Source organism: Microtus ochrogaster, chromosome 1 (genome assembly GCF_000317375.1).
Source record: "Microtus ochrogaster isolate Prairie Vole_2 chromosome 1, MicOch1.0, whole genome shotgun sequence".
NCBI classification, from domain to species: Eukaryota; Metazoa; Chordata; class Mammalia; order Rodentia; family Cricetidae; genus Microtus; species Microtus ochrogaster.
In genome coordinates, this window is record NC_022009.1 from 36408360 (window position 1) to 36431447 (window position 23088).

At 45.7% G+C, this 23088-nt stretch overlaps 1 protein-coding gene across 5 annotated transcripts in view; it reads right to left on the bottom strand.

The window, feature by feature from the left end:
* Positions 1-23088, bottom strand: part of Ttc7b (tetratricopeptide repeat domain 7B) — a 190113-nt gene that overhangs the window by 90167 nt on the left and 76858 nt on the right. For all 5 annotated transcript variants that reach the window (XM_026780674.1, XM_005343452.3, XM_013346495.2 and 2 more), the window contains 5 exons: positions 18224-18287; positions 14656-14793; positions 3905-3988; positions 2830-2934; positions 969-1086 (listed from right to left, as the gene is read on the bottom strand). In XM_026780674.1, the coding sequence (XP_026636475.1) occupies positions 969-1086; positions 2830-2934; positions 3905-3988; positions 14656-14793; positions 18224-18287 (509 nt within the window). The remainder of the gene's footprint in view (positions 1-968; positions 1087-2829; positions 2935-3904; positions 3989-14655; positions 14794-18223; positions 18288-23088) is intronic.

Consider the following 23088-nt stretch of genomic DNA (forward strand, 5'->3'; position numbering starts at 1 on the left):
TGTATGTGGGTAAGTCTATGGCCTTCAGACTTTCCCCTGAAAGTCAATATTTGAAGACATATGCTGAATAGGGACAATGTAGCATATGCATATGGAAATGTCGCCAGAAACCCAATATTGAAAAGCAATTGACATGCCAAAAATGCAGCATTTTAGGGTAGAAAAAAGAAAACTTTGGGTTAATTTGTAGGAGTCACAGTGGTATCCTGTCTTCCTATGACTAACAGGGGCAGTGGGGAACTCCTAGGAGCTAGTAAGATTTTACCTACTGCTCTGAGTGGTGCTTCAGGGCATTTTGCCTTATACTAGTCATTAAGTTATATATTTGTCTTTGAGGATATTTTTTTATTCAAGTTATATTTTATAAAATATTAAAAAATAGATCATAAAATAACATTAACTTATATTTTCTGCAAAAGTTTTAAGTGTATAAAGCATTAAGATTTATTTAAAGTCAAAAACCCATCAACCAAAACTTTTTTAGAATATTCAAAATATATAAATCACCATCCTCAGGAACCATGGGTACTGGTAAGCTAGCTACATTGCATGTGCGCAGAATTGTGAGTTAAATGTGGGGACAAAGAAGTGGACAGTCCCTGCTAGAAAACGCTGCACCCTGCAAGCTTTTGGCCCTAAACTCTTCTAAACTACCGTACCTATCTAATGTCCACCTTTCCGCGTGAAGGGCTGGGGCCAAGATGGAGTCGTGCTGGCTGTCTCATCTCTTGAGGCCTTACTCTTCTGACTGTCAGGATAGAGTCCCAGAACCCACTGGCTAGGAACCTGGGCACCACTAGCCCCATGCGCCTGTGACCCCATCTCAGGCTCTGACATTTCCCATCCCAGTCTAGACAGAGAAGAGGGAACACTGGGAGCCCCACAGGCCAGGATCCCAGGACATCCCAGCTTGAGTGCCCTCCTAAGACACAGGAGACTGAGATCCTGCAGGGTGGGGCCTCTCTCACCGTCAGTGGCTTGCAGACTATATGTGAGCCCCAGAGCTAGGTAGCCTTTGGCCTTGAATTCCGATGTTTTATCCCCTATATCAACGACAGTTTTGGCAAACTTCTCAGCCTCTTCCAACTGAAAGAGAAGTTAAAAAACAACAACCTGTCAAACTCCCAACATCAGTTCCCAGGAGCACCTGCTGCTAAACATGGGTTTCCAATGATTGCTTTGGAAATGATCCCCAAACCTTCCAACTCTACCCTGGAATTCTCTTTTCTTTAGTGAGCCTTTCCAATAGCCCGCAGGATTCCAATTCATCTTTTTTGTTAAAACTTTCCTCCTTTGCTTATTTGCCTTCTTTTCCAAAGTTGCTATCATATTTGGTGGGCTTCTGTGTTTTCCATCCTCATTTTCACTGGTTGGTTCTATAATGTGGATGGACTCAGGGATCAGAGGTCAAATGAAATGTATTTGAAAAGAATAAAGTTCCTGAAATGACTTGCTTTTGGGTTTTCCCCTTTATTCATGACATAAAAAAATGCATTCAGACTTGGATTCTCTTTGCCACAAGCTGTTAAAAATTTCAAAACTCAACCTATTTTACAGAACACAGCACAGACCTGGCACTAGCAGATTCCTGTGAGAACATGCACTTGTGAACTCACACCCAGTGAGAACTCTTGCACAATTCACTAGAAAAAGAAGTTTCTTTAAAAGTGTGACAAACAGGGCTGGAGAGATGGCTCAGTGGTTAAGAGCACTGGTTGCTCTTCCAGAGTCCTGAGTTCAGTTCCCAGCAGCCACATGGTGGTTCACAATCATCTACAGTGAGATCTGGTGCCCTCTTCTGGCCTTCAGGCATCCATATGAACACTGTATATATAATAAATAAATAAATCTTTAAAATAAAAAGTGTGACAAACGATGGTGCTGAAGCTGGATGTAACCCATGGAGTCCATTACACTCTTGATTGCTGAGGTCTTGGAAAAGCTTAATAATAAAAGGTGTGAAAAGACAAACAGAGAAGATTTGTTACCCATCTCTAAAAACGATGTGTTTTTGGTGTTTAGGGACCTGTTTATCACAGTAATAAATAGAAGCCCATTTGGGAGGAGAGCAGCAGTGGCGCATGGGTTCCAAGCCAAGGCACACTCTGTTGCTCTCCTCAGGCCCTCAGCATTGTTCCCTCTGCTCCCAGCCCCAAACTGTCAGATCCACAGGCACTCGTCACACCACAGCACGGCTGTGAGCCTATGCCTGCTTGCTCTTTTTTCTGCTACCTTCGTTCAGGGGAAACCAAACAACAATGGGTCACTCTTTACAAGGCTCAGTTTCCTATTGTTGGGAACAAAGGAAGTGAGGACTGTGGGGAAGGAAACCTGAGTTAGCAGGGAGTCCTGGGCTTGGGGGAAAAGACTTCACATGCATTAACTGGATATGAAGTTGAAACAGAGATTACAGCTCCACTGTAGGAGACACTTATCTATTCTACCAGCTGAGCAAGTTAACCAGAGTTTTCTGCTTCCTAATGCTGTGTTTGGTGAGGTACTAGAACCCTGATAAACTATACTGCCACATTCAAGTCTGAACAAGACTATCTGAAGAAAGTGCCTGTGAAGAAAGACGCGTGAAGGAAGTTGTGTTGAGGCAGAGGGAAAATCTCTGAAAGCTTTGGGGCCTTCTCAGTCACACACAGCCACACACAGCAAGCTGTATCTCTGAGTGTGAATCCAGTGGCTGCTAGTCGCTACGAAAGAAAACCCGGAGCACCCTGGAAATCACTGACTTCCTTAGGGTGATTGAGGCTTGACAAGGAGGCGTGGTGGAAGCCGAGCCTGGGCTAGAGCCCTGTGCAGAAGGGAGAAGCACCCACTTACCCAGTGAAGGGAACCCACACAAAGCTTGGCTGCCAGGAGCGGGATGGTGGCATCGTCAGGCTTCAGCCGGATGCATTCCTTCAGCACCTTCACGGCACGGGCGGACTGCAGAGACAGCACAGGTTTGCAAACTCACATTGTCTGATAGAGCGAAACATTCCATCCTTCTCAGAAGGGTTTCCCACCCAAGCAGGGACCAGGGCCTGTAATAACCAGAGTTTGGGGCTCACAGTGACAGAGGCCTGAACTGCTATCATGAGCAAGTTGCAATGTGCCCTAGTGCATGCCTAGCTCATTCCTTGCTTATGCAGCCACTGCAGCAGTGAGAAAAACAGACTGCAGAAGTTTACACTGCTATAAAAAACAAACACTAATTAGAAGCACACCAAACCATATTTCTGAGCTCAGTTAGCACAAATAATCTATGGCGCACTTCACAATTTACTGAATGCCAGACTCCCTAATGGTTGCATCTTTATCACGAGTGCATATGGCAGGACTGCCACCCCAAGTATTTGTGCATGTTTCTGTATTTGTCGATAACTCTGGGAAGTAGGCACTGTCACCACTCCATTTTACCAAAAAGGAAACTGAGACACTAAGTGACATGCCTGGTGTCACTCAGCTGTGAAAGCACCCAGGCTTCCACCAGCAGCAGCAGTAAGTCATGTTTATGGCTAGGATCACCTGCTGCTTAATACTACACACAGTAAAGACACTAAAGATACTCCACCATTTACCCCAATCCCAGCACCAGCCCCCCCCACGCATGGACACATGTGCACACACCTCTGGGACATGTTTACATTCCCAAAGGAGCTCAAGACTTGATCTAACCATGTACATTTGACATGAATGTGTCACAATAGGTTCAAAAAAAGACAAATTAAGAATTCCCCATCTTAGTGCTATGCCCATCTTGGGCCCTAAATAATTAAATTTGGTGATCCACTATAAAAAGGCCATAGGATAGTCTGAAATTGCATCTTAGCATTCCATGAGGTGGAAGGTATATCCTTCAAGAAATTTAACTGCAGAAGCCTGGACAGAGAGCAGCACTCATGAAGAGACTCACCTTTCCAGCAGCCATCAGAGACAGAGCAAACTGGTACCAGAGGTGGAACTCCTCAAAGGCAAACTTCATGGCTCTTTCTAAGCACTGGTTGGAAAGAAGAAGACAAGATCGACACACTGAGAACTGTTGGACTTTCAGAGTCTTCATCCTCTCTCCCAAGGCTATAACAACCCACATCCCATGAAGCCATGGAGGAATCACAAAGAGAGTTACAAAGGCTGAGGGTGTACTTCAAAAGGGTTGGGGATACAACTGATTGAAGTGTACTTGCCTAGCATATGCACGGCCCTGGGCTCGACACTAAGTACCATACACACATACCACACAAACAAGCAAACACCCTAATACTTTAGCCAGGTACGGTGGTGAATGTCTATAACCTTAGTACTCAGGAGGCTAGACAGGAGGCCAGCATGTACTACATAGTGAGACCCTGACTCAAAAAGCAATGAGAGGAGCTGGAGAGATGGCTTAGAAATTAAGAGCACTGGTTGCTCTTCCAGACAACCAGGGTTTGGTTCCTAGCACCCACATGGCAGCTCACAACAGTCTGTAACTCCAGTTCCAAGGCCTCTGATTCATTTTTCTGGTTCTTTGGGTACAAGACATGCACATGGTACACAAACATACATGCAGGCAAAATAAACATTCATACAAAATGAAATTTTAAAAAAAGGAGAGAGAGTGAGAAGAGAGAGAGAGAGAGAATGAATGAATGAACGAATGAATGACTATGCAAACTAACAGTGATAAACTAACCTCACCCCAGATCAGAGGTGTGTGCACTGTGTCTCAGCTGATAGTCCTGCCTTCCTGTGGGCTCTTGACATCTTCGCCACACAGTCCAATCACACCAGCTCTGAATGTCCAAACAGCTCCAGATGCTCCAAGACTCCAAGGCCATGGCCAGTGTTTGCAGACCCAGCCAAGCACCCCTTATGTTCTCAGGAACATCTAGACATTCACCTCTAAGAACTCAGGTCACCCAAAGCTCCATTACAGGAAGAGACGAGCTGTGACTGGAGACACCTGATGCCCATAACCTTTCTCCTACAGGGGTAGGTGCTCAGCCCATTGTTTGAGGAGCCTTTAAGACACCCGAAACACTTGTAAACAACTGTGTGTTACAGTGAAAGTGGCCAGTTTGAATGTTTGTAAGCAGGTTGCTGAGAAGATGAAGGCTGACAAATAAAATGAAAAACACACGTATTTCAGTAGTGTTTCTAGAGAAGATGAAGGACCGATGATAACAGACTTCTCGGAAGGCAGCAGGTGTCATGTGCACAGTGGTGAGAAGCCACTGGAGCGCACAGACCTGGCATGGCTTTGTAGAGAAGACACCAGCTCCGAGATCAGATGGCCTAGGCTTGATCACCACCCCCTTCTCTAGCCACGGGGGTATCAGTGGGGCAGAAACGGTGCATGGGCAGTGATCCCAAGAGTGGCAGGCGGAGTGAGCATAGAAATTCTGCAATTTTGACAGCTGCTGTGACTTGCTTTTGTGACACAATGTGGGTTCTGATCTGAAGTAGGAAAGTCTCTGGGGATGGGAGAGTGACAGGAGCCTGGGTAGGAAACAGTCACTGAGAGTGAGACCCGGCCCCTTTTATTTCTGGTGTCAGAGGAAGGGCGGTGAGGCTTGGGGAGGGATGTGGGTCAGATACACACAGCATCATGGAGAAGATGAACGTAGCTGCAGTATAATGTCTTTCCAGTACGGACAAGTACTCCAACACCCTCTGATGCCATGGATATGTGGCAGTGGGTCCCTAGGGGCTGAGGGCATTGTCATGTGAGTGGCTGTCACATGTCACCTGCAAACTTCTTCCCTGCTGGCGTAAGGACGTTGCCTTTCTCTTATTTTGGCTTTTCATATGAAACCGTCTTTGAAGGGTTCCAGGAAGAGCTGCTCTTCTGGCATAAGGAAAGGGTTTAGCAACTACCTTCCCTGTATGTAAAGCCCAATTACACCAACCGGGTGTGTGGCAGCAACAGCTGCACAATACCACAGCAGGGAGAAGCCAGGGCCTATTCTGGGAATTCAAGAATGAGACTCAGCATCCAAAACCCACAGGGGAAAGGGTAGAAATAAATAATCAGATACCTCGTACTCTTGGCTTGATACCCCAAACTGATACCCATCACTGCTAAGAGAAGAGTACCACCCTTTTCCTTGTGGACAGTTCTCACTGCAGAGATCCTCCAGGGCTGTTCACCTAGGAGGATATTATTTCCTGAATTGTACGTATTTAATGAGTAGATTACTAAATGTTATTAATATAAGTCTTTGCAGTTGTGTAATAACACATTAAAAATTACCAAGGCAGACGAATGACACGTTGCTTCTTTTAGTAGGAAAAACCTGTCTGAGCTACTTAGCCATTTGGGACGCACAGAATACCTAATCACAGGGTGTGTGGAGATCGTCAAGGGTCCCTGGTCCTACTCTTACTTTACAAATGTGGGGATGAAGACCCAGAGAGCCAACAAGACCTGTCTAGGGCACACAGTGGCAGAGCAGAATCAGAACCCAGGTCTCACAGTGCTCTTGTTTTTAAATTAATTAAAACTAAAAGTACAAATTAAAATGAAGTTTGAGCAATCTGCCTCAGAGAAGAGAGTCCAGGATAAGGCTTCTAAAAGTCATACTTACAGGAGTGGAAAGAACAAGCAAAAGCCCCTCCTCTCGAAGTGTGGGAAAATATACACAATGTCAAAGCTCGCTCAAGTTTCCTTCCCCTTATTTTGGAAATAAAATACAAGATACACTTGCCCCCACCCCTCCCTGCCTTTTTTTTTTTTTTTTTTGTGGCTTTCAAACAGTAAACCTGCTTCAGGCAGAGGATCACCAAGTTTTACTATTTTGGGAAATGCTTAAATTAAAGGACATTATTGCCTCTGGCTACAGTGAGAATAGAAACTGGAGTATTTAAATGGTCCCAGATGGCATCCTCTGGCAGCCAACCTTCTCAACTCTATGAAGCAGCTTGACAAGTGTGCATAGAGCATAGGAGCCCGGGTTCCTACTCAAATCCAACCCCTCTGCTGCGTTCTTTGTTGGCTGTGCAAAAAGCACTAAATTCAGTTCCTCTACTCTGCCTCCTCCTCATTGGCCTTTCCCCGTCTAATCTTTGTTATTAGCCCCTCTCGCCTGGCTTGGGACATCAGGTTTTAACCCTTAGATGGTGGCTGCAGCTTCACCTTGCATAGGGATGCAAAGACTACAGAGGAAAGGACGGAGCCAAGAGCGTGGCAGGCCAGTGGCACACAGGTCAGTGGGCAAATGTGTATCAAAGTGAAGAGAAGGAGCACACGGAGTTAGGTAGTCTACCTGCTCTGTCCTAAGGAGAGCCACAGACAAAAGAGAAGGAACAGGGATGAGTACGGCGAACTCTGGAGACTCTAGAGACGGTGGAGTTCCTGACAGGACTGGAGCGGAGGTGATTAGATCATATCCTGAGGACCCTTTCTTGACGTTCATTCGAAAGCTAAAAAAATACAGGCCAGTGAAATCAGAATAAAGACCACAGACATGGCCAGTGCGGCTTCTGCAAGAGTGATGAGTCTATTAGAAAGGGAAAGAATAATCTCTTCAAGGAAAAGTGCTGGATTATGTGATTTCCATACCAAAACAATGGCCTCCGTGATGTTAGTTCTGACTGTCCATGTGACACAATCTAGAATCACCTAGAGAAGAGCCTCTGAGGATGCCTGGGAGAGGTTATCTTGGTTATGTTAGTTGAGATGGGAAGCCCGCCTGGCTGGATTTTGGATCATGGAGTGTGTAAGACTAGAGAAGGGGGAGCACTAGCATGCACACACTAATTTCTAGTTTTCTGCTCTTCACTACAGATATCATGTGACCAGTATTCTCAGGGTCCTGGTGCTGTGACTTCCCTGTTTGATGGACATATAAGCCCTTTCTCCCTTGAGCTGCTTGTCTGAGTATTTCATGGCAGCAACAGGAAAATCAAACAAGACATCACATACAAAATCCACCCGGAAGAGCTCCATAGCCCTAAGCACAGGAGGGGAGACAGCGGGGTAAACTGCCATGGTTCTGGGTTTGGCACTGAACCAATGGATCCTTAGAAAGACAAGGCTTAAGTAGCAGAAGAAAATGCACAGAGCTTGGTTAGAATCAAACCCTTGCTCATTTAAGGACACGACTGAGTAAGCAAATAGAAGCACGCAAGGCAGGAAAACTACCTGCAAGCCGTGCACTTGATGAGAGTTTATCTCACATCTTACATAAAGAATAACTAACAATTAAATGAACACAGGCTTGAATAATATCTGTCCAAAGAGGACATACAAATGGACAATGACTAGATGAAAAGATGTCTGTGCATTAGGGAAATGCAAGTCAAACCCACAATGAAATATTACTTAACACCTACCAGAGAGCTATAATCACAGTAACAGATGCTGGTGAGCCATGGAGAACCGGAGTGGAGTGTGAGATGGGAGGGCCACTGTGAAAAAGTTCAACCCAGAATTTCCATATGACTTGGCGGCTCCACCCCTAGAGAACCGGGAAGAGGAACTCGGGAGTGCTGGCCGTCCTGTCAGATCCACTATGACAACAAGGCTGGCTATGAAGACTAGCAAAGGGAATAAGCCAGATATAAAGGGTACGGATTGGATGATCAATTTTATGCCAAGTGTTAGAATGTGGTAGTGTTCATGGTGTATTCACCATAGCCAAAAGGTAAAAACAACTAACGCACCCATCCATAAATGAATGGATAAACAAAATGTGTCAGATAAAGATAGTGGAACATTATTCTGACAAAAAAGGATGCAGTTCTGATAATATGCTGTCAAATGTACTATCACAAGAAGGCTGGATCTTAAAAACATTAGCTTAGCCAGACATAAAAGGGCACATGCTACATGGCTTGTTTATACTAGGTACCTGAAATAGGCAAATTCACAGGCAGAAAGAAGAGGTTTGTGTGTGTGTGTGTGCGTGTATGAGTGTGTGCGTGCGTGTATGTGAGGAAGGGATGGAGAACTATTGCTAACTATGTAAAGTTCTATTTGAGTTAATGAATAAGTTTGGGATGGTGATGACAGCTGCGCACCAGTGTGAATGTCATTAAATATTTATGAATTGTGTCTTTCAAAGATTCAGACACCATACTATTTTTTTTAAAGAAAAAATGAAAATGAAACACGAGGTAGTGTACACCTGGAAAAGTGTTTCTCGAAGCTGGAGCCACTGAGGGTGTTCCCACTGCTCCCGCTGCTCTGAGGAGAACAGCATTCTCACTGAGGTGAGGAAAGCAGGCTTTACTAAGACTTCAGCAGTCGGGAGATGGAGACCCCAGCAACTGCACCAGGGCTGAGAGTCTCTGGGGCAGGCTCTCGTGCAAAAATAGCATTAATGGTTCTACCAGGTTGGTTCAGAAAGGTAGACCAGAGTTGAGATCTAGCTAGTGGCTCTGTCCCAAGAAAGGTCCATGTTTCCTATAGTGTCCTAATTCACACTGAGGGACCCTTTAGAACCTGGGTAATAGTCTGAGAAGACGCACTCATTGCTCTTCCAGGAGAGTTTATCTACAAAACCCAAGAAAAGCTTAGTGGGCACTGGCTGCAAAGTAGTGGCGTTTCACCAAGGGCTCCCTGGGCCCATGAGGACCTGGACTGAGCCCTATGTATGACGACAGTCTGTACACTGGCACCCTCACACATTGCCACCTCACCTGGGTACCCAGGGCAGGGCAGGGTGCAGTCAGGCTCTGAGGCCTCCTAGTTGATGGTGGCCCACTAAGCAGGGCTGGAGGAGGGCAGCATTTCCAGAGTCTGGGTATCAAAAGGGTTGAGATGGCGGAGGTATAAATGTCCTTTTGGTACCATCATTAGCCATACAGTTCTACCCACAGAACTACAGATTTACCATAAACAAATGAATATGACTTCAATGGAAAGATTAAAAATATCCCTTCTATTGTTAAGGCTGCCATGTCTATGTGGGGGAACACACACCATCTCCAAAAAGACCCCATACTATCCTGTCAAAGTGGAACTGCTAATAGTCAGACTCGAGAAATAAACCTCCTTAGCAGCTTGGGTTCATTCTGAAAAACAGAGGAAGCAGGGCTCCTGGCTTTACTTTTAATAGAGGGGTTGTCATGCCAACTAGGGCTGCTGTTTAAATTGAAGGGGAAAAAAAGAAGTGTTCCTTCCTACACAAACTTTTCAGCAGGGCTCACAATTAGTCCTTAAAAAAACCATGAAAACCCAGCACTGGGGCGACGGTAAACACTGTGCTCATATTTAAACTTGTCAGACAAAGGCCATGATAAACCTCGGTCTCTTTCTGCTGTTCCACTCTTCATGCCCAGGGCAAACAGGGCCCCGAGGAAAAGAAATGCTGGTGTGGGCACATGCCAAGGCAAGCCAATCTGGAGCTCAGAGAGCAGCCCTCCATCTCGAGAAAGAATGGGGCGTGGGGAGAACAGCGCCCCCTGCCCTCCACAGTGCTTTCACACACACCTGCTGCCTGCGGGTGCCAGCGCCAGGAGAGGGGGCACACTCAGGGCAGAACCATTGTCTTTTATTTTTCTGGTGCCTGTGGGCCCAGGTTGGCCAAGGAGAAGAGCCAAAAAGAAGGAAAGCCTGCTCTTGTGGACATGAGGTTTGCTGGAGACAGGAGGGAAGGCTCACAGACAAAACCTCTTCCCTCCCAAAGCCCAGTACAGTGGTGCTCTGAGCACAGAAGGAAGATGCCAGTTTCTGAGGACACATGGCCGGCTCATTGATCAGTCAGGGCAGGTGACTAGATCTTGTTGGAGAGGGGCCAACCCCAAACCCGACATATTGTTCCCTTCTATACACTCTTCAGGATTGCCATGAGGTATGGGAGACAGTACTGACAGCACTGTCACACCTGACAGTCAGTGAGACAGCCTTGACCCTCCTCGTCTTCTCCTTTTGGAGCAGGGTGGGGCAAGGTTTCATCATGCTTCTCTACATGGCAAGCAACTGTGCCTCTGAATTATTTTAAAGCTTATTTCTTGGACCTTTATTTTAAAGCTTATTTCTTGGACCAAGGTTGACTACAGAAAACTGAAACCACAGGGCAAAACTGCCCAAAAGGAGGACTGTATTTACTTCCCACCAGGCCGTGACCCCATTCAGACGTAGTAGCTCATCAGCTCTACACAGCACACTCCAACCCCTCACCTAGAACTGGCCTGTTCCTAGCTAGGGAGCCACAGCTTTGCTCTGCTGACTTCTCTGATTTCACCATCTTTTTTATGTTTTTATGTGAGCTCTACAGCCAGGTAAGAATCTCTTTGTACCTCGTAGACTCTGTCACTGCCCTGTGTCTGGCAGCTCCTATGTGCAGTGGAGGATCAGCAACATCTAAGCATTCAGTTGCGGCACAATGAGCTCCGGGTGTTTGCTCCATCCATGAGTTTACAGGAATCAACTACTATCTGAGGGGATGGTGCAGTGGTAGGAGCACTTGTTTTGCAAGATGTTTGGATGCCCAGAAGCCAAGTAAAAAGCCAGGTATATTTGCGTGTGCCTGTAACCTCAACACTGTGGACTGTGTGTGGAGGGAAAATCCCAAGATCTTAATGTCCAGCCAGTCTAGCTGAAAGAGTGGTTTCTCATTCACTGAGATTCTATCTCAAGGCAATAGCCTAGAGAGCAACAGAGAAAGACACATGATGTCTTTTTTTCAGCGTCTGCACACACACACACACCCTCAGGTTGTTCTTCATAAAGATGGATTAAAGATGGTCTCTAAGATGCTGGTGGACAGTCAGCCAGCTCAGGATTTCTAGACTCTAAGTGACTATTATTTTCTTGATTTATATTTCTTGTGTTTGATTCTTCAAGGAGCATGGAGAGTTGTTTCTTATGACAGAGAGAGAAATACCAAAGTAAATTTCATTGTAGAAGGAAAGGAAAAAGACTTTCTAAACAGAAGAGTGGAAATCTATTCATGAACATTAGTGGCAAACCCAGCTGCCCTCACACACTATTTAATATCAGCCAGAAGGTAGAACCAGCCCAAGCACTGAGCCCCAAAGCAAGTTGCGATATATCCATACAATGGGATATTACTCATCCATAAAACAGAATAAAATGTTGAAACAAGTTATGATGTGTGTGATCTGTAACAGCTGTGAACCACCAGATGTGGGTGCTGGGAACTGAACTCTGGGGGTCTGCAGGAACAGCAAGCATGTTTAGTTATCGCTCCAGACCTGGCTTTCCTTTTAGGATGATGAAATGTTTAGGAATTAAAGGCGATAGTTGCTGCTCTGACTTTGGTGTTCACAGGGGCTCACTGCAGTGAAAGTCTGTGTGCGGGATGGCACTTTGGGAAGATGGCATGACTGCCAGGGTGTGGGCCTCAAAGCATCGGGGCCATGATGCAGTTCCCACGTACTTTGTGAGTTCTCAAAAGGGGGGCATGCAAGAGAAGAAGCACTCTTGGCCCCTCCCATCCTTTCTGCTCCTGATTTGAGATGTAACCTCTTGTTTGTTCTCTGCTAGCTGGGGTAAGTTGACAAAGCCAAGCAGTGGCTCTCTCCACAGGGGTTATGTCACAGACTATGAACCTCTAAGACTGTAGGATCAATAATCCTCTTTTCAGTAGCCTGTGCCAGGAATCTCACTATGGTGCTACAGAGCTGACTAATACAACCATACAGTGGTAGGGATGTATCAAACAGCATTGAATTATATACTACTAAGTTTGATATGTGAACTTTACCTCAACTCCAAAAAATGTTCTTTTCCTGTTTTAACTAAAAATCTTGGAAAAGTACAAGGGTAAATGAGAACAGCAAAAACAAGCTAAGTAGATTCGAGTGATGTGGGATGTCCTTCTGTATACGTGTCGCTTTTATTGGTCAATGAACAAATGAGATGGAGAGAGAGAGTAGGCAGGGTCGAAGAGATGCCAGCCAGCTGCCAAGGAAACAAGACACATAGAAAATGAGGCAATGCCATGGCCATGTGGCAATACATAGACTAATAGAAATGGGTTAATTTAAGATGCAAGAGCTAGCTAGGAATATGCCTGAGCCACTGGCCAGAGAGTGTTGTAATTAATATAGGTTCTGTGTGATTATTCAAGTCTGGGTGGCTGGGAACGAAAGTACAGTCTCTGGCTACATTGAAGAAAAGCCCAGTAAATGAAGAAATGGGCAAGCAGGCCATTCTAAGATGTTATCTGAGATGGAAGGAGGGTTCTTGCTTAGCAGAGGGTTGCCTGGCTCCATCCTCAGTGATGATGGACTGGGCACTTCCCCCGCTAGGTACCAGGGAGCCTCATCTTTCTCGTATGCAACTACCTGTAAAAGATAGGAAAGGCTGAAGCCATGTGTCCAAGGCCTTTATCATAGGATATGGATCTTCCTGGGTCAGTCATATATGCAGTAAGTTCTTGTTGCTTGCTGTTTACCTGTAGACTGGTGGCTACTAGTGTACAGAAAGAATATCCCTCTCAGAACTGCAATCCTAACCCTACGCAGCAGCTCTTGGCATGGGGCAGGTTATAATATACATGTATACTGAAAAAATGAATTTTATAGTCCTATTAATTGATTTATACTTCTAACAGGCAAGACAAGGAGATGGTTCCAAGTCCAAAGTCTCCGAGGGATGTACAGGCCCAGGGAACTAAGGGATAGGCCCACAAAGGGGACTGGTGGAAGGCTGAGTGAGAAAGTCCAGCCCAAGCCTAGGCCTGAGCTGGGTCCTAGCAGGGAAGGTTGTATATGTTTGGGCACCTGGACACACTTCACTATCTCACTGCATTGTGGGGAATTTGGTTTTTCAGAAGGCTGAATAACCATTGTCCTGTCTAGTCACCAAGCCAAAGACTGAAAGCAGAAGTAAGCTACACATGCTTGTCTGTCCCCGGGTTCCTGCCCAATGTGGCAAGCACGGCAGGCTGGAGGCTGAGCCGAGCTCTGGTCTGATTTCAGCCAATCTGTTACAGTATTCCACTCCCTGTCCTTGTGCCCAGAGGCTGTTGCAATGGGTATAAATTTAGAAAGAGAAAGATAAATAATACAGAAAAGTTTATTTTTACAAAATGGGTTGTTTCTGTCCTGCTTTCTGTTTTGCTAAGAAAGATAAATTGGTCTCCGACTTATTTTGCCTCCTCAAAATTTGGTATTCTGGGCAGAAGCTTAATAATTCATAACCCCAGCTCAGATGAACTAACTCCACATGAAACCAAAACATCACATGTCTGTCCTAAGTGTTTCCTAGCAGAGGGGGTGAGAACATCACGGCCCCTTGCTTAAGACCTGGAATCTACCAGTCTACTTCTGAGCAAGCACAACCCTCTGAACAAAGACAGTGCCTATCTGGCATGAAATGACTTCTGCCAGTCAACCTCTTAGTAAGGACCCATGTCATGTCACCAGGAGTTACGCAGTCCTAGTTTAAATGAAACTATTTGCTAAGGATATTAGAGTCAGAGATGAGAGGTTTTGGTTATGACAGAAGTTACACTGGGAAAGACACTGCTTTGGGAAGCGATGTCCACTTCCCACTCACAGGCTGCTGGGTCCGGTCCACAGTAAGAAGCTCACTATCATTTCTATAACCAAACTAGGAGAAAAAAGTTCAATAACTGGTCCAATGATACATGCCACTGGCAGAAGGGAACAGGGACCAGGTTTTATGGCCCTTCCCCAAGTCATCTTGACTGGAAAAATGCACTCCCACCCTGCCCCAAGCTGGAAAACAGCCAGACTTTGTAGCTGTACCTCTGACAGCATCTCATACTGGCCTCTTCTTCCAAGAGCAATGGTCAGTAAATCATAGACCACAGACGCGCTTTGCAGGCTGATGAGGCGGTCGCTCTTGTGCTCAGGAATCCTGCTCAGCACAGCATCTCGGTTGGCCTGAAGATGACACAGAAGAGAGAAGCAGATGGTAAGCCAGCCTACATTCTACTATTTTCATATAGCACAGAGGCCACCTAGGCTCTCCTGCTCCACAGGGCAGGCGTGAGTAATGGACCTGTCACCTCAAGCCATATATCCAAAATCCCCAGATCACCGCAGACAGACTATGGTCTGACTCAACACTCAAGGCCAGATGCGAGCCTGTCAGCAGGTGTTTGGAGGAAACCCTACAAGCCTGGGCAGAGCAGAGAACCCACAGCATCCTTCAAGTGAGTCCCCCTAACCCCATGCTGTGTCTTCTGTGATCTGGCTTCTAGTCTATGCTGAGGACCAGGAGAGCATTCCCAGCTCTGTACTTCCTCTCACTGAATGGAGTCATCAAGTTCCACGGTCCCATGGAGGTGATCAAACCTTTCCCTCGGTCACTAAGTGGCACTCAGATTCCTGGATGACACCTCCATGGGAACAGACCTCAAGACTAATTTAGTCTTCTAAAAGGAAGCACACAACAGATGTACAAGACAAGAAGCGAGCAATTTTCACGTTGCCATAGAGGACTCCAGAGAACACTGGCCAATCTCACATCTCGTCTGCCTAGCGCAGAAGCCCACCAGGACGGCCGCGCTTTCCCAGGCTGTCTATCGAAAAGCAGTTGTTCTGCACACCAGCATGTTCTCACTGCTCCTAAAATTTAATTTCTCCATAGTCCTCCAGATACACCACACACACTAGAGTCTTGATAGCAATCTCATTTTCCTTTCTCTTCCCCTAATAGGGAGTTCTAAATCACTAAAGCTAGATTTCTGCCTGCTTCTCCACCCCCGGATCTGCTAATGAACAGAGGTCTCCACTCCCATCCGTCTGAGGAGCAGCAAAAGGCCTGCACAGCATTCCCTGTGAGGATGGGACAGGAGGTTCTGGGGTCACTTGTCCCCCAGGCTGATGTTTAATCTTCCTGCCTGACATTCTGAAAGGACACACACACACACACACACACACACACACACACACACACACACACATACACACCTTGCCTCTTGCTAATGAGGCAAAATGTCTTCTTTGTGTGTGTGTCCAAGGCGTTTAGTCTCAGCCACCCATCAGAACTTACTCACTTGAAAACTCTAGGCTTTTAAATGTCAAAGCCAAATGAGACTACATAAAACAGGCCGCTTCCTACAAAGTGAGTCATCTCTTAAGAAAACAAGCCTGCTTTTGAAGATTTCACTCTAAGTTTTCTTTACACAGCTCCTTTTGAGCCCAACAAGAGATGCTCTAAAGGAAGGGGGCCTGCTGTATTTATTTGCTATAAATGTTCTATACTGAGACCAATGTCCAGAAGAAAAGAAAACAAAATTAACAGATACTAGAGGAGAGGTTTTCAAGTTATTCCTAATATGTCCTCTTTTTCAGAAAGCATTGCTATATTTTGAGATCTATAGCCTAGAACCTTCAGCAGATCCACCAGCAAGTACCCAAAATGCTGACTTGGCTGAATTCTGCAGATACACTCCTGACAAGTTCTTCCTCTAGGAGAAAAGGGATCTTCTCTGCAGTGAGAAGTGCTACACTTTCAAATGACTTCTTGTACGTGAAGAGACAGTGAAGAAATTTATGCTTCTATGTTAAAGTCAGAACTAATAAAGAATATAATTTTTCCAGACACCCAAAGAACAAGGCATACTTTGTTCTGAAATTGAGCACATAATTTTCTGTCCTAAAAATGAAAAATCAAAGTGCCAAAGGACACTGGAGGAAAAAAAGTCCCTTAAGGGCAACTTCATGTCCAAGAGATTTACAGGGAAGCCATGACTTCACTGTCCCCTGAAGAGATAATCCCAGAAAGCATGGAGGCCAACCTGACTGTCCAAAGGTCTTGGCACAGGCTGTCTGTGAGCTGAAGACACCACTCCAAAGCATCTCTACCACACTAGAACAAGAGCTATAGGCATGGGGCCATGTTTTCCAAATTCCAAACTGGATGGCTTGACCTCACGACTGTCATCAGTAACCCACCAGAGTGCATGGACACCACAGCCAATCATGTTTGTACTGAAGAAATTAACCGCCAAGTGCAGAGCCCAGGACAGCTGGAAGGCCAACACATGCTGCCTTCTACACCAGCAACGAAGTGGGTGAGTCTTGCCCATTTGAAGACATGGCCCCAGACCCACTGCCAGCATCATCACCTATGTGCCTTCCCTGATTCTGCCGAGCCAGAGCAGAGAAGATAAATGCCACCATCCTGTGTTACAAGCTGACGGTCAAGGAAAGATGAACCGGGCAACCTGCTTCCCAGAGAGGAAGTGAGCCCAGTGACGTCAACAGCAGCCCAGTGGAGAGCAATGGTAACTCAAGCAGTCTGCTCTTGTAAACACTTCTGGGCCAGTTTGCAGAACAAGAGAACCCCAAGTTTTAACCTGAGGCAAGAGAGTTACGCATGTGGAAGCCTTAGCCTCTGCTGGCCACCTCTTCCCAGCACACAGCACTCTGTCCGCACTTCCCCTCAGCACAGCTCTAGTCTCCAGCTGGCCACCATGTAGAGGTGGGGATTCACTTTTTTCTCTATGGGCTGCCTGCTGGGCTGAAAGCTCTGAGGAGGGGACCACACAATTCAGAGACGGCTGCAGCAGGCCAACACACCGAATGCCCTTTGCTTACTCTGGCCTTGTAAGTCCTCATCTGTAAAAGGACAAAGCAGACAGGAGGCCTTTGGGCCTCTGGCAACTTGTGTTTCTGCTCAAGTGCTAGGCACAAACTACTGGCCTGTGGTAGTTCTAGCTGCTTCAGCACCGAGGCTTCAAGCCAGGGCTGGCATTCGAGTGCTATACAGAGCAGGAGCCCAATAGACAACAAACACACAGTTTAGACCAAAAGTCAGCATCCTGGCCAAACACAACGAGCAAATTTCAAAGGAATCTGGTGGCCTGGCGGGAACAATCCTGAGGACAGCAGCCCTAGACAGCAGAGGGCATCCCCACAGCCCTAGATTCTGCAGGGGCAGGGGCAGGTGGCGAGGGCAGAGTGAGAGCCCCAGGACAGCAGAGGGGTGTACCCACAGTGCCCCATCAGCACTGCCTTCACTCCACACACTGGGAAGATACACAGGGGCCATGCTGGACTGCGCTCCCCGACAAGCCCCTGTGAGGAGCATTTCCACTGCAGTCCCCTTACATATGAATGTGCTAACATCCAGTCATAGCTGACGGACGGAGGATACGCCGAGAGCCCTCTCTGCTGCGGTAGGAGAGCTGACCAGGGACGCAGGCGTCTTTCTTTTCCAAGCGCTGTTGCTTTACCCCCCTCTTAGGCATTCCTTCTGGAAAATTTTTCTCTAGACCAAAAATCATCCTAACGAGGGAACGGGCACAACAATAAGGGAAGTCTCAGGACGGGGAAGGAACAATGAAAGTCACATTTCACTTACCATAGATTCACTAATGAGCAGTAACAGCAGCGCCTCTTCAGTATTTTCTTGAGGACAAAAAATGCTGCATAAAGAAAACCAACTTTGGTATACGGCAGTTTTGAAATAACAAGAGATACACCACTAAAAGCAGAGTGCAAGGCTAAAAGCGTCTCCATTTTTATATAGAATCCATGAAAAACACTGTATAATTTGGACACTTGAATTAGCTTGCTTATTTCTATGGCAATCTGTGGAATTATTACATTTCTGCTACAAATTTTAATGGTAAGCAGACGGGTGAGAGAAAATGGTAAAAACCTAAGTTAAAAGCTCAAATAACATATGTACCTATTACAGAAGCAGAAACGGCATGCAAACAAGAGGTGCTTGCTTAGAGCAGAGTCACGGGAAGAGCACGCATTTCAGTGGACAGCCGCTCTACCCGCCAACTGCTCCACCCTTTTGTCTTTCTGATGAAATTAGGAGCAGCTTTGACCACACAGTATTTCTCATACCGAAAGAATTTAGGGTGCTATCTTAGCTTCGACACACACTTTGTTCTGGGGCAGCATGCAAGAGCTGCCCTGTTAGTCTATCTCTTGGTAGTTGGCTGAACTCTAAAATTTTGGATTAAAAGAAAAAGATGTTAACCCAGTGTTGCTGATTAGGAAACAATGAAAACGCAAACACACCTAAATCCTCCCCGTGTCCTCTCCAGGTTTTGTGAGCACTGCTAAGGCTATGGAGCCACCTCCCCCCCTCCACCCCTCTGGAGTAGAATTCTGCATGTTATCGCCAACTGGGCCAAACTCAACTTTCCCCAAGAATTGAAAAGGAGTTTATAATAAATAAAAATAAACATGGTTAAAAAAAACCAAACACTGCCTATTTTGAAGATGACTAAATTTATACCTTCCTAGGAACAACACAACAATCATTTAATTGAGATTTCCTCTCCAAAAGAAAAAAAAAAGGCAAAATCCCACGTTTTCCAGATAATTATAAATGCCTGTTTTCTCTGAAGCATCAGTAACGTTATTACTGCACCAGAGAACCCTGGAGGTGATGCAGAAAGTACAGTGCCTGGCTCTGCTGCAGAACTCTGTCTGTGGGGGTCTCCAGCCCAGGGCCATGCAGGGCTCCAGCAAGGCTAGTCTGGGAATAGGCTGTGGGGTGGGCCTGGAGCCAAAGCTTCTTTGGGGGAGTCAGCTTGTGGTAAACTGGGCTTTTCAGAAAACAGAGCATTTCTGATTATTCCCTGATATTCTGGCTGTGCTTACATGCAATTGGAATCTTGTAAATAAAGCAATAGCCGGAACCATTTTTCTAATGGCTAGCTAGTCCTGCACTATTCAGACTAATTGAAAAGAGAGAGCCCAAGCCGTGCTAATTATGACTTAACACCAGCCAATTCAGTCCATGGGTAATCTCCAAATTCCGTCTGAGCCATCCAGTCTGCTTAAATGCTAGGTTGTTTTATTTTTACCGGAGTCGCTAACAAGCAGTGAATGAGCATCAAATTCCACTTCCTTGGCCCTGCATGTACGGCAGGTGGATGGGCACTGAGAAGCTCCAGGGCCAGGGCAAAAGGTGGAAGCAGCAGAGTAACTGTAGGATATAAGCCTGACAACCGTACTGAAATGTTCCCTTGAAACAACCAAGTCTTCTGAGACCCATTTCTGCCACTTCTTCTCTTCCTTGCTCATGCAAGATAGACCCAGAGTGGGTAGTCAAGACTGTCAGGACCTTCCTTTTTTGATATTTTCTTCTCTGAGTCTCCAGTGCCCCAGGAGGAGACCCCAGAGTGTCTGGCCTCAGTTCTAGAGGGTGGGAAGCTGGAGGGCTAGATGCACAGGGAGTTGCAAGAGGGGCAGGGTAGGGGACAATGGGCACCACCAGACAGTGATCAGCTCCCAAGCCCCAGCAGGGAGAGGCTGAGGGTGGGAGGTTTGCAGGCTCAGCCTAGCCATGCCACCAGCTCCAGGGATGACCTTCAGGCAACATGTGTTTAGTTTGGGTAAATTCATCAATGCATCTTGTAGTTTTGTAGGGCACAAGGAAAGGAAGTCCTCAAGACACTGATAGTTACCATGGTTTTCTAGGGCTTCCAAGTAAATATTTAGAAAAACCAGTTCCCCGGCCATATACACATGTTAGAACAAGTAATAGAGAAATCAAGTCAATCATATCCAACTGCATCTTAGCTTTCTTGTTGCCTGGGATCTCTGCAGTAAGGAAGTGGCTGTGTAAAAGAACTGGCCCCTGGGAGTCGCTGTGACTTGTATGGCTGCAGGAGTAGTACTGAGTTCTCTATCCACAGGAAGCTGATTCAACTCCAAGATCTAGCTGAAGCCCCAGAGAGGAAAGGGGATTTCAACTTGTAATTGAGATCAGCTCGATCAGGGGTCAGCTGGTCCAGCGGAGGATTACCTCCCCACAACTCCTTTCTTTTCCTGTCAACTCATATGGCTCAACCTCTTAGAACAAAGAAAGAAGTACTTCATCAGGTTAGCCCAGGTCTGTTGAGTGTTCCTCCATGCAGGGATGAGAAAAGTTCCATGTGGCTTGTCATCTTACATTCCTAGAGAAGGGACAGGGTCCCTGCATTTCTGGGGAGGGGACAGGACTCTCTGCACAATGACTCAAAATGGGATTGTGAGGAGACCAAAGAGTTCTACCAGCAAAAGTCACCCTGATCTCATAATGTCCCTTGCCTTTCCAAAACCTCTCCACAGCAAACTAGGAGGCCCAGACCCAAAGGACCACACAACAGAGATCGCCTCCTTCTCTTCTGTCTATCTGGGAGGTCACCCCAAAGCTTGCGCTCACAGCTGCTCATTCAACACCTTCTCATTAGCCACTTATAGACACAATGGTGGCCTTTAATCTCCGGCTTTGTTTGTGCTAATTTTCTAGTCTAATATGCATGCAATTATCCAAGCCACTAAACATGGTTTTACAAGGATGAAAGGAAAACTACACCTAGCTGAAACCCAACTATGTACTGAGAGACATTACAGGAACCTTCGTGGCACCGTAGCTTCTATTAGTCCCAAACAGAACAGGGAAATAACTCAAATGGCCATAGGAACAGACTGGCAAAATGATATTTATAAAACAGCATTGAAAACAAACTACTGCCACATGTAAAAATACATGTGAATTGTTCAATTACAACAGCAGATAAAACTTAGACATAAATGAATACGCAATTTATGATTGTTAAAGATAATGCAATGACTTATTTATTTTGAAATGGAGTCTTACTATGTTGTTGCCCAGAGTGGTTTCTAACTCTTGGGCTTAAGTGATTGTCCCATCTCAGCCTCCTGAATGCTGAATATATGTGTGCCACCATGTTTGACACATAGCTTGCCAAAGTCAGACAGAGGCTGGGAAAATGATTCACTAGGTAAAGGCCCTTGTCACCAAGCCAGAGGACTGGATTTGACCCCTGGAATCCACATGGTGAAAGGAAATAACTGACTCCTTCAAGGTGTGCTCTGACCTCTGCAGGTGCCCATGAGAGAGAAAGAGAGGGAGGGAGGGAGGGAGAGAGAGAGAGAGAGAGAGAGAGAGAGAGAGAGAGAGAGAGAGAGAATACAAAACAAAGCAAACTGCTAACAGCTAGACTAATCACTGGACTAATCTTCAGGACCAGGACCAGGTTTCTCTGAAGAGGGCAATCAGTCCCTGGGAGAGGTACAAAGACAGCTTCAGGGCTCTGGTAACTGCTGCTCCTTGAGCAGGATGCTATTACACATGTGTTCTCCTAGCCAAAAGTCATTGCTTGTTTTACATCCACTTCATGTCCCATCACTTATGCAGAATACAAAGCTTGCCCTAAAAAGAAGTTAACCGCGGCAGGCATCCTCGCAGAAAGACCCAGAAGGGCATGGAGGCTACAACAGATCACTCTTCCATGATTTAACATTTTATCTTCCTTCAAACTTCAAGTGATCAGGCAGAGAAGGAGCATGGCCTCCACCTCACACCGTGGCACAGTGGAGGGAAGAGCTTTTAAAAAGCTTGCTTTTCAGGGCAGCCCATCTTGGTCAACACTCTGAAAATCTTTTTGGTTTGCTGGAGCTAGAAGAGTCTGAGCCATGTAAACTATGGCATGTTGAGTGGTGGGCTGCAACCTCATGGGGTCATGAAAATCTGGTAACAGTAAAATGTATCTGAATGCAGAGACCAAAGTCAATTCTGAGTCAAACACAGAGACCCCATGGTTTCTGGCGCCAGAGAAGCCACTGCAGCCTTGGTTCCGGACTCACACTGTTAGCATGCACTGTGAGCTGCAGTGTTTCCACGGGACATACAGAGTTCCACGCTCTTCTAGAAGCATAACGGTTTAGTTGTAGAAATAAAGACTTCTACATTTTTCTACTGTCATTCTTTAGCATGTAAGTACCAAAATTAGTACATAGTATGTTAGAGGGTTTGGTTTTTAAAAATTACTGTTTGAGTTGCTGACTTGAGTAATAAACTTTTCAATGAATTTTGGTTTTAGATTAGGACAGAATTTCCAATAATTTCTGAAATGGCCTCAGGCATAGTTCTACAATTTTATATTATGTATTTATACAAAGTGGCATTCTCAGAATTGACGATTATAAAATTAAAAGTGATCAACTCTGAAAAATGCTGAAAAAACTCTACATCCCACAGAGTCAAATATTTAACAAGATTTCATTCTTTATGTAAAAAAAAAAAGATAAGTGCATCCATCTCATTGGGACATGAACCTGCTTTCACCTGCAATAAAGGGTAAAACTAAATGCATCCCAATCAACGGTTTTAAAATCAATTTCTTGATTTGTTGTCAGTAAATGAGTTGTACACCATTTTACCCATGTACATGCCCAAGGCTGCACAACAGT